At 43.6% G+C, this 11,632-nt stretch overlaps 1 protein-coding gene across 1 annotated transcript in view; it reads left to right on the top strand.

The window, feature by feature from the left end:
* Positions 1 to 923: 923 nt before the first annotated feature.
* The window catches only part of ABTB1 (ankyrin repeat and BTB (POZ) domain containing 1), a 24,791-nt gene continuing 14,082 nt past the window's right edge, over positions 924 to 11,632 (top strand). Inside the window, exons 1-7 of the mRNA XM_009999300.1 lie at positions 924 to 961; positions 1,635 to 1,697; positions 2,756 to 2,811; positions 3,757 to 3,901; positions 5,814 to 5,973; positions 6,869 to 6,914; positions 7,904 to 8,020. Coding sequence (XP_009997602.1) covers positions 924 to 961; positions 1,635 to 1,697; positions 2,756 to 2,811; positions 3,757 to 3,901; positions 5,814 to 5,973; positions 6,869 to 6,914; positions 7,904 to 8,020 — 625 coding nt within the window. The remainder of the gene's footprint in view (positions 962 to 1,634; positions 1,698 to 2,755; positions 2,812 to 3,756; positions 3,902 to 5,813; positions 5,974 to 6,868; positions 6,915 to 7,903; positions 8,021 to 11,632) is intronic.

Genomic DNA, 11,632 nt, shown 5'->3' with positions numbered 1-11,632 from the left:
GAGGCAGGGCCAGCCCCGGGTGGGACTGCCTGGCTTCAGGCCTTGCTTTAGCCCCCCCGGGCATGTGCCCGGTTTGACCCGGCCACTAAAATTGCTTCCCCCCACCCCGGAATTGGGTCTCTGGGTTTGCTGGTGTTGGGTTCTCGGTGAGGCTCCCGTGCTTTCTTACGGTTCAGGTGTCTTGAGTATCAAGGCGATTGGTGGGTGTTTAGTTGTTAAAAATGCCGGCTGGGAAATGGCCTCGCAAAAGTCTTTTCAGTCGCTCCTTCTGTTGGAAACTGCACTCATAGGAAGCCAGATCTCTGGAAAATACGGAAATATTTAGCTGCCTGGTGCTGTGGACTGTGGTAGTATCTCTGAGGAACCCTGGGCTGCTGAGCTTCAGCTCAAGCCTCCTTGCTTACCTTGAAGCAGCACGACTTGGCTGCAGTGATCCCAGGTGAGGAGTCGGATGGGCTTGTTTGCAGGGTGAATGGATGTTGTGGAGCACAGGCCTAGCATTTCCAACAGGCTCTGCTGCATCTCATGATTTGAGTCTTAAGAATACTCTTCACCTTTTGATGAAGGTGAGTTCCCCGAGATCCCAACATGTAGATCTTTCCCAGATAATTGTATAGAGCCTTTCTATTTCAAGGTGCTCATAAACAAAGGATAATTAGGCAGATACATGCGGCCTGAGGAACATTGTTACCAGCTGTGTATTCACATTATTTTATTGCAAGTAGAAGATTTCACCTTTACTGCAGAAGGAGAGGCCCTGCAGGTGCCATTGCAGAGGTTCTAGATGAGCAGCATAGAAATGATAGGTCTGGGGATGCTGTCAAAGTGGAGGGGATGAGTTGACCACATGGGACTGAGTAGAAAGGAGCTGAGTTGCTTAGGATTTTAACTCTGGTCAGAGGAACCTGTGGTTTGAGACAGGAATGGAGGAAGTGAAAGAAGGGATTGATGTGGTAGGTGAGTAAACAACTTGAGAATCTTTGAGAAGGCTGAGAGGGACTTCTGAGAGCTGGCTGTTGCAGTAGCTGGGGACAGACTATAGCAAGAGCCAGGCTGTGTAGGAGGCTTGTGTACGGGGCAAGAGCTGGCTTCTAGAGGTGCCAAAGAGGGAGTGCTAGCAGCTTTTAATACAACTTAAATGAGCAGGACAAGGAAGTGGCAGGAATTAAGAGCAGTCTGAAGTGACATTGATGTTGTTACTTGTGGCAAGAAAAGCCACCAGCAGAATGGGAACTTGGCCTTGGCCTTGTCAACTTAGTCACATATTTGTAAGCATCCAGGCTGGGAGCATTGTAGGAGGATGTGAAGGTACTGCTGAAGTGCTCAGGGTTTTTTTTGTGATTGCTGCCCTGTTAGGGGTCAGCAGGAGGTGGGTTTGGTTCACCTCTTTCCCCACGTGCACCACTGAAGATTGACACAGAGCTGTCTAGCCGTGCTGCAGCAAGCTGTTCCTTGGGTTGAGGATTTTTCTGGTGCTCCTTCAGCCACTGCTGACAACTCCCCGTGTTGAATGCAGGGTCCTCCTACCTTTGGAACTTACTGTATAAACTCAAAGTTACATCTTTTGAAATAAGAAAATGGGACTGAGTGAGCAGCTGTCTGGAGTTATAACTTCACTCTTCCTTTTCTTCCAGATACCTTCTTGAACAGCGAGACGTGGAAATTAATGTCCGTGATAAATGGGACAGTACACCTCTGTGAGTCCTGCAGCCTGGAGCCTGCTGGGTGGGAGGGGATGCTTTTCAGAGCTCTTTTCCTCTCTCTACATCATCATCTCAGATTCTGCTTTTGGGGAGGCTTGGCTGCATTTTTCTGCTTTTCTTCTCTGTGGAGGCTGTGTTAAATATGTCTTTGTTTCCCATTCTGACTGACATTTGTTGTAGTAATGCTCAGAAGGGTGATTAATTTTGTGACCAAATTACCTGGACTAAGCAGTCTTATTTTGGCCTGATCAGGCTTTTCCTAAGCTTTTTAATGGCATTTGAGCATGGGTTTTTGCACGAAGGTTTGGCTTGAGGAAATGCAGAATCTCTGGCAGGGCTGTGAGCATGAAGTAGGTAGTGAGGAGTCCCCATGCTGGTGCTTGGAGGGTGATGTGAACTTTTTACCTCCCCACGTCCCAACTCCATAGTGCCTTCAGACATCTGTGTTATATGTAGAGTACCAAATAACTTTGCAATGTAAAGACAGATTGACACTTGTCAGCTGGATTGCAGTTTAGGGATTTTTCCTAGCTTTTAGGACAATTTGAGGGTCTTGTGAAAAAGAATCATGAAGGGCTTAGATGGTGAAAGTGAAGCTCATCCTCAGTAGGACTTCGAGGGGTGGATCTGCTGTACATCCAATGTGGGTACTGTGCCTGTGTTACCACAGTGTGCAGCAGTCTGATTGGCAACAGGAGGAGCAAAGAGTGTTTTTCAGATTTCAGTGGAATTGCTGACTGCCAATGAAACCAGCTCCATTAAAATGAGGATAGATTTGGCAGCTGGTGGTGCAACAAAAGATACAGAACCCAGATTGGGACCTTGAGATCTCCTTGCAGGACAGCAGTACCTAGGAGTGCTGGGAACAGATCCTGCTTAGTCTACTGCTGAGTTTAGACTTCTATGCTATTACAGCAGCAATTCCTCACTCCTGTAATCTTCTGAGCTTATTATGCATAGCTCAGTGCTGAGGTTAGCATGCTGTGGTGTACCCAGACACTGAATTTTTCTTCTTACTGTATCTTTAATTTTATTTCTCTTCTTCTTGTCAGGTATTATGCTTGCCTCTGTGGACATGAGGAGCTTGTACGCTATCTCCTAGCCAATGGTGAGCAAATGTATGGTGGTTATGGGTGCAGTACATTTCTGCATACTGGTCTGTAGGAGTTGTGTATCCTTCTAGCTGTCCCTGTGGAAACTAATTCACTTACAACCAACCATCTGATGAGCAATGTCAGGCTGCAGTGGGAGCCCTGAACACACTCTTATAGTCCTTTTTGCAGACCATTTGCTGCAGGGAAGTGTTCTGTGATGACTTGAGACTTTCTAAGGTCACAGATGATGTTTTGCAAAGGTGCATTGCTGTTGGGAGTATACTGATGTAAGAATTGTACCTAGCTGTGAAAAACTTTCTTGTACTCTTCTGGGATAGCCTTGCAAAAATTTTAAACAGGACTTAAAGCTGAAAAGCAAGGGCTTTCACTGACCCCAAACAAAGCAAGACAAAGTCTCCAGGCCAAGTGCCTGCCCATTTGGTTCCCAGCACACAAATTGCCATTGGTAGTGATGATTGTTCTGTGTTCTGGCAGAGGAATCAGAGTGCAGAGTCACATCTTTAAAGGTTTGTCTCTTCCACTGCATTCAGAGCATCTTAATCAGCCACTTCTGTAATTCTAAAATAAGAAAATCCCAATTTCTAGCAGACTCTCAACTGAAGAGGCATCTCTTAGGAGGAGCTGTTTCAAGTCTAATGAGTGATCGTACTCTTTGTACAGTGAGATTCTTCTTCCCAGGGCACTGCTGGAACCATGCTGAGATGCCTATTGCCAGGGTCACTTTAAATGAGTCATGACTTAAGAAGGGATTTTGCTGTGGGAGAGCAGCTTTAGGTTAGGCACATGCAAGGGGAGCTTAGCGGTTGTAGTATACTCATTAGCATAGGGGATCGAAGTACAACACGTCACCAGCCAAGTCTTACTCATTTAGTGACTGTTCTGGCACACTTCAGAAAGATGTAACTGCCTGCTGGCATCTACTTGTAATCGTTTTGCAGGAGCAAAATGTGAGGCAAACACTTTTGATGGGGAGCGTTGTTTGTACGGAGCTCTGAGCGACGCCATCCGCCGCCTGCTGAAGGAGTACAAGCAGATCACAGCCAAGTGCATGAAGAGAGACTACTACGATGTCTTCCTTCAGAGGTGAGCAGCTGAGGCAGCTCCACGTGCAGTGTGTTCTGTCTGCCAGCCTGTCTTAGTTGTTAAGCCGGATATTCAACTTCTCTGTCAAAGGCAGATTTGAAAGGCAACTGATTAGTAGCCTGTCTCATTCCTCACTTGTAGAGCTTCCTTCCCCTGTACTCTAAGGGATGACTTCCAGGTATGTGTGTGTTTAAAATACAGCCTCCAGTGACTTAGATACAGACTCTAAAGCCAACGGAAAGCTGGTCTTTCTAATGCAGAAGCATTAGACTGTCATCCTTGACTGTCAAACCAAGATCAGATTGCTAAAACTGTGTCAGCAATTCAGGGTAATATGTCATCTGAAGTTAAGTTTCAGGCCTGAATTGCCCTAGCCCACGAGCTGAGGTTTCCAGCAGTGATGACAGGTGTCTCATTTCTGAGACAGAGCATCTTAAGAAGTCTCAAACTGACTTATATGGACAACGTTCAGTTCTTTGTTCATTAAAATGTGTTATATCTTAAGGTGTTCCTCAGAGTTGCCTGTCACATCTCCTAGTCTTAGCCTAGAGCTATAGAAGATGGCTAACTTGGTCTAGGAGTAGAGGAATAGTATCATTCTTTTCTTTTGGCTGTTTTTCTGCCCCGGTAGTTTTCATATTATTATACAGACTTGGGTTCGTTTTTACTTTTCCTTCCCATTGGACTGACTTTAAAAAAACAAAAATAAACACAAACAAGGTTGCAGCAACTGTGTCTTCGAAATTGGAGAACACAAAAGTCCTAGGAAGATCTGACAATCTTCCTGTTACTATTTAGTCCTAGTTTCTGAAGCTGTGGAGAAAGAGGGAGAGAACAAAACTCAGTTAACTGAGTAAAATCAGATTGTGCCTTCCAGGGAAGTAGGATTTAGCAGGCTGATTTATCACTCCCGGGGTGAGTTTGTGGCTCAGTTGATACAGGGTTGAGTGCACGTGAAAAAAAAAAAGTGCTCTTTCCAGGCTTTGTGTTAAAACTGAAATAAAGGGCAACAGTGGAGGGCAAAACCCAAGCACCTGTCTTGTCTAAAACAACACAGAAGCACTAGCAGGAAGGATATTCTAGTGGCAGGAGACTGAAATCAGCATTCAAGGTGCTGCTCTGACATAATCTTTTTGTGTGACCCTACATGTTTCTGTGTACCAGTCCTGCTCTCTAGAAGGAGTGTGATGCCTGATGTCTGCCTGATTTAACCTTTTGGAGATGTTTGTGAGGATAAATATGCAAGGGGTGGTGGGCATTGGGAAACGCTGTTGATAGTTGCTGTAAACTCTACAAGTAGCAGTCTTGGCTTTTTTCCTTTTAAAGATGAAGGTGTGGACATGCAATCGTAAGACTTCATCTCTGATGTGGCAATTGCCTGCATTTCATGCCTGTAACATCCTTCCTTCTCCTGAAGTGGGTGACATCAAGTCCTCTTGTATTTACTGCATGGTTAAAGCAGGCACACTGACAGTGCTCAGAAAGCAGGAAGGTTGCACCTTACTTTGTGGTGTGGTGGTTCTTTTTGAAAGTGTGTGTTTCTGTAGGGTTTTTTTGTCATCTGACAATTTAAAAGCAGGATTAACCTTTAGAGGTGTGTTTGGGGACAACTAGCTCCTCTTTAAAAATCTGTTCCATGTGTTCAGAGATTCACCTGAGGGCAGGAAGGTTTCATTCTCAAGCCTTCCTCATACACTAACAAAACCTTTGAGTCATTGGAGAGAGTGAGAGATCCCAGTCTAGTATGTGAAATACAAGCTGCCCTGTGCTGGCCACTTACCTGGGCAGTGAGAGGCTGCAGTATCCAGAGGGATTTCATTTAGACCTAATCGTGCCATGTTCCCCACTAGCTTTATTCCATTCTCTCCTTTCTCATTCTGCAATGAATTTTCCCTGTTTCTGTTCCTCACAGGCTGCTGGAGCAGGGTTACCAAAGTGACATTGTTTTCATTGTTCATGGCAAATCCTTCTGTGCCCACCGCTGCATTCTCAGCGCTCGCAGCGCCTACTTTGCTGAAATGTTTGAGACCAAATGGAAGGGGAAGAACATGATAGTACTGAAGCATCCACTGGTGAGCAAGGCTGTGCTTCCAGCATTTTCCTTTCTTTGACTGTTTCAGCTGGGTGAGAGGAGTAGGAAGGACAGTTTGAGGGTTAACTTCCACGTGAATAGGCCCAGAGCTCAGAATGACCCTAGTCAAGGAGAGGTGCTTGTGGAGACACTTAATGCAATAAAATAGCATCTTATTCAGATAACAAAAGGCTATAAAATGTGTATTTCCCCTTTGTTCCCCGTTATGGGCTCAAACTTCATTAATTGCAGTAGCAGGTAGCTGTTACCATCTGCCAGCTGCGTCATGGCTCCTCTGTGGGATGAGTTGTCTGTCTAATTCCTGGTGGACAGGTGGTCTGTAGTGAAGACATCATCTCCACAATTGGCACTAATTGAGTCCCTTTTGTTACCTTTGCAGCAAAAACTAAATAGGCCATAAGTGCATTCCATCCATTAATCACCAATACGCTGGCATATGTTTCTTTAGCTTCATTGTGGCTGTGCAAAACCTCTCCTAACAAACATACTTCCAGTTTCTCAGGACATTACTTAATGTCTCTCCTTTCTCTTTGTACAAGAACATGTATTTCCTCTCAAATTAAGTAGAGTTGAAAATGTTTGTGACCAATGAAAGACTGGATTTTACAGACCCTGTATTATAAGTCTTTGGAGTACCTCCGTTAGTCAGGTCCTCTCCCCCTAGGTACATGGATTAGTAGCAGTTGATACCCTTAAAGAACTGTGTAAACCAGGTGGAATGGCAGCAAGGAACTAGGGAACTAGGTGCAGTGTCTGAGGTGCTATTTAAGTGGTTTTTTTTTTACTTGTTCAGGATCATGATTGTATCCAGGTATTCAAGTTTGTTATTAAGTTCCTAGGAATTCTAAAAGTAACTTTCTCATGTTTTATTTTAGATTAACCCAGCAGCCTTTGGCTCTCTTCTACAGTATCTGTACACAGGTAAATGACTTGCTGTCTAAGGGATGTACACATGGCTGGTGGGCAGCTGGCTGTGCCTCTGCCACAGCACTGCTTGGGCAGCACAGGCTTGCAGACAGCCATGTTTGGGTGCAGGAGTCTCCAACACATCCTCTCTGCTGGCAGAAAAGGAGCATGTGAGCAATCCTCAGCTCATCCAAGTTGTTTGTACCCTTTGCCAGTTGTTATCCTGCCAATAACTATACAGTCAATTAAAAAACAAGAATCGGCTGAAGTTGATTGGTGAATGGATGTGGAGAATGTGTTTTTAACTTAAGTTAATCTGTCATCTGGGATAACAATCCCCTAACATGGTGAAAAGCCAAATTCACATATAGGACATTTTTAGTCTGACAGACCTGAACAGTGTGTGCTGAGTGACTTGACTACTTTCTAATATTTTTTCTGAATAGAAGTTGAGCCTAAACCTCTGAAAATGCCAAATGTTTTATTGAATACATTGTAAGTGCTGAACTATTTCAGGCCAGGAGGGGGTGCCAGAAAATAACTTCATCTTCACGGCTCACCTTCCTCTGGTCCCTGTTTTCAGAAATGTACACTGCCATGTTTTCAGTGATTGTAAAACATTTTGGGATGACAGCTTGTGAGCCTAAAGGCTTTTCTTACTTGAAACCAGGTAGCCAATGGCAGTCATGTAAACTGCTGTTGTGCTGCTATTTTTGATTTTCTGAGGGAATTAGACATCTTTTGAATGAGCCTGCTCAATCTTCAGCCTCTTAAATGAAACTGTTAGGCTAGACACTGGAAAGTGGGGATGTGAGTTAGATGCCAAACTGGCATTCATTGAAGAAATAGGGTACCAACTTACCTTCTTGGACTGAGTTGTATCTGGATGATGAAAAGTGTATAATTACTGAACTTGTGCCATTAAGTCTTCAGTCCTTAACTTTTCCCATTTTTACACCTATGAGATACGGGTTAAAAGAGCTGGCTGCATTTCTGCTTGGCAGGTCGTCTTGATATTGATGTAGAATATGTAAATGATTGCAAGAGGTTGGCCAAGCAGTGTCGGCTGCAGGACCTCATAGATGATTTGGAGACCAAATGTAAAAAAGTCTATGAATTTGGTAAGTATTCTACTTGCTGTTTCCTGCACTGTGCCTGTCTGTCTTTGCGGAGAGAAAAAAGGAAGTGTGATGGTGGATATTTTGTGGTGTTATTGGGGCTTCCAGAAAATGTCTCTGTTGTGGAATTCCCATGTTTGCATGAGTTTTCATTTGTGGGATCTCTGTAGGCCAGCTGTAGTGCTGTTGGATATATGCATGGTTATCATTTATGTTGAATTTTTCATTATAGCAGAGCAGCCAGGGGAACAGGACTTAGCTGTGGTTGCCAGACATTCAGTGGAGCACCGTGGGGTATATTATGAAGTGCCCTTCAGCACAGGGACTTGTTTAAATCCCTGGGGAGATGTGATACATGCAATTAAAAGTCCTTTTCTGCATTTATCTGACCCCTAACCAAAGCTAAACGTTGATAATTGGCTCAAAATTAATGCAGAGAGAGGTACAACACTTTTTTAAGGGCAGAGAAGTGTTCTGAAAGCAAGTGTGTGTTTGTTACACATGTATGTGCCAAACCTTAAATGACGCAGCCCCTTGTTTAAGGGTGTTTTGTTACCCAGAGAACGTGTGATCTAATCATGACATCATCTTATTGCATGAAAACCAACAGTTGGAGTTTATAATTCATCTCCTTAGTTCAAGCTAAAGGACACATGAGGAAGAATCAAAACAGCACCAGTGGAGCAAAGCAGTGTTAGTCATTAAGTAAAAAAAATACCTGGTAACAAAACCTTCAGGCTGGTAACATCTGATTCTTATTTCATGCTCAGAGCTAACTTCTTTACTTCACTCTAGTAAATTTTGGTTTGAGAAGAGAATCTAGTATAGAATCATAGAATCTTAGGGGTTGGAAGGGACCTCGAAAGATCATCTAGTCCAACCCCCCTGCCAGAGCAGGGTCACCTAGAGTACATCACACAGGAACGCATCCAGGTGGGTTTTGAATGTCTCCAGTGAAGGAGACTCCACAACCTCCCTGGGCAGCCTGTTCCAGTGCTCTGTCACTCTCACAGTAAAAAATGTTTTTTGGATATTCACCTTGAACCTCCTATGCTCCAATTTGCACCCATTACCCCTTGTCCTATCACTGGTCATCACTGAGAAAAGCCTAACTCCATCTCCCTGACACTCACCCCTTACATATTTGTAAACATTAATGAGGTCACCCCTCAGTCTCCTTTTCTCCAAGCTGAAGAGACCCAGCTCCCTCAGCCTTTCCTCATAAGGGAGATGTTCCACTCCCTTCATCATCTTTGTAGCTCTGCACTGGACTCTTTCAAGCAGTTCTCTGTCCTTCTTGAACTGTGGGGCCCAGAACTGGACACAATACTCCAGATGCGGCCTCACCAAGGCAGAATAGAGGGGGAGGAGAACCTCTCTTGACCGACTAACCACACCTTTTCTAATGCACCCTAGAAGTTGCAGGGCTTAGCAGGTAGAGCCAGTACTTTTGGCTCAAGAAACTCCTCATCTGCAAGTCACAGAAGGTCTTAGGTTTGTCTCCCCATAAGCCCATGCAGTTGTTTGGTGGTGGTGAGGTACAAGGTTACCATGGTAGAGCTGTTCTTATGTAGACGAGGGTAGAAGTCCTTCTATCATGAATGCTGTAGCACAGGTCTTACCTCAGCCATGTAAGCATGCATCTGAAGAGAGGAGAAGTGCATTTCTTTGTTTCTTGCTGCAAGAAATGTAAGATACCAGTTTGTTAATAAGTGGTGGAAAAGGGCAGTGGTGGTGAATATCGTAACCAGAAAATAAATACTACCCAGACAATCGGGTAACAGAATTATCTTGTGGCGTCATTTGATATCAGAGTAATCCAGTGAGATGCTGGAGATCTTTCCCCTTGTGCTGTTTTGTTCTTTTTTTACTTGCAGGGTCTAGCTGAGACCCTGGAGGTGACCATTCCACCTTCATACATCAAGTTAAAATATTAGATTGTGGGAGCAAACTAAAGTGGATAGTTTGCTAGCTGTTTGAAGCCATTGCATAGCATGTAATGGACAACTTTAAGGATCCTGAAGTCCAGTGGTTAAATTAATGAACTGCAAAATGCTGACTTCTTGCTGGGGTTCGAAAATGGAAAGTGGTGAAACAATGTTTCAGGTTGGTTGGGACTTTCAAATGGAAGCTTTACGTGGAAACATGATGATACAAACTTCCTGGGTGGCACCAGACAAATAATCTAGTTCCTGTGTTTCTTGGGAGGGAACAGTTGTTCTTAATTTCTAAGGCCTAAAAGAAGACATTAATCAATGGATAGTATAAAGTACTGATGGAAGTAGTAAGCTTGATTTTATTTATTATGGGTTGGATTTAACTGAAGAGATAGAACTGCTGGCAGATCACTTAGAAGTTTGTTTCTCCTATCAGATCTTCTGGGGAAGCCAGGAAAAACTTGATTCTCTAGGAAATAATACACATAAGAATTACAGAAGTTAAAAATTGGGGAAGATTTTATATCTTATCGTGTCTGGCACTTGACAAAGCATTGGTGCTCCTTCTAGTGCTTTAGGTATCTGCTTGTTCAAATGCTTCCTGTGGAACAGAAAGCTGATTCGGGACTGCAGAGCAGGGTTATGTCTTGCATCTATATTCTAAGTTGAAACGCACCTGTATAAAACAACGTGAATTTAAGCCTGTGCAGCTCCAGTGGATAATTGCAGTCTCTGCAATCTTATTATCTAGAGTTAAGCAGCATTTCAAAAGCACTTAGCATGCACAGACAGTAGTTTAGGAAAACCTTGAAGAGGGTGACCCAGTGCCTTGTGTTGCACCTGAGACAGACTTCAGTGTGAATGCTTGCATGTTGTTCCCCACGTGTATTTTGTGGCTATAACAAGAAAAAACTGTTGTGGTGTTTGAAAGGGCTTGGATTTTGTCCTGATTAAGCCATAACCCTTCCTCTAGAAGTGGAGGTATTTGAAAATAAGTATTCTGCAGTTATTTCTACAAGTTTTAGGGCAAAGGGATAAAGAGCAACATTTGTAATGCTTGCCTTTGTAGTAGAGGCCCCAAATGTACAGAATATAACTATAGCTGGTTGTGGCTTTGAGAGGAGGGTGTATAAGGCAGCTATCAGAGTGTGGCATAATTCTGGAAAGGTTTGGGAGTTGGTGGGGTTTTTTGTGGCTTTTATTTTTTTGTGGTGTGTTGGCTCAGTTGAAACAAAAAACTACAAAGAAGTATTGAGCAGTGGAAACAAAGACAGCTAATGAATTGGTGAGTGATGTTCAGTGCTATACAGCTGGGCTAGATTGGAAAGGAAGACAAAATCCTCCATTCTTAACCATAGTGAAGTTATTTGCTCCAGGTCCTTGCATTGTTTATCTTGCTCTTTTCAGAAAACCCTTCATTCCTATTTTTTGCAGGAAGGTGATGGTCCCTGCTGCTTGCTTGCACCAAACAATTTATTCCTGTTCTGTCACTTTGATTTTTCTTGTTTCTGTTAGGAGAGAGTTGCTTCTGATACCAAATGCTGTGCTCTTGGATTTCAGAGATGCAGTGTCTGAAATGTCTCATGATAGATGTGCTCTTAGACACATCATTCTTCTTTCACTATGTCACGATGAAATTGCACAGGTAGTTTGTAGATCCCAAGAGAAGAACTCTTTC

The sequence above is a fragment of the Chaetura pelagica genome, unplaced genomic scaffold (assembly GCF_000747805.2).
Source record: "Chaetura pelagica isolate M959 unplaced genomic scaffold, ChaPel_1.0 scaffold316, whole genome shotgun sequence".
Classification (NCBI taxonomy): Eukaryota; Metazoa; Chordata; class Aves; order Apodiformes; family Apodidae; genus Chaetura; species Chaetura pelagica.
The sequence above is the reverse complement of the archived record's forward strand: the minus strand, read 5'-3'. Positions and strand labels throughout refer to the sequence as shown.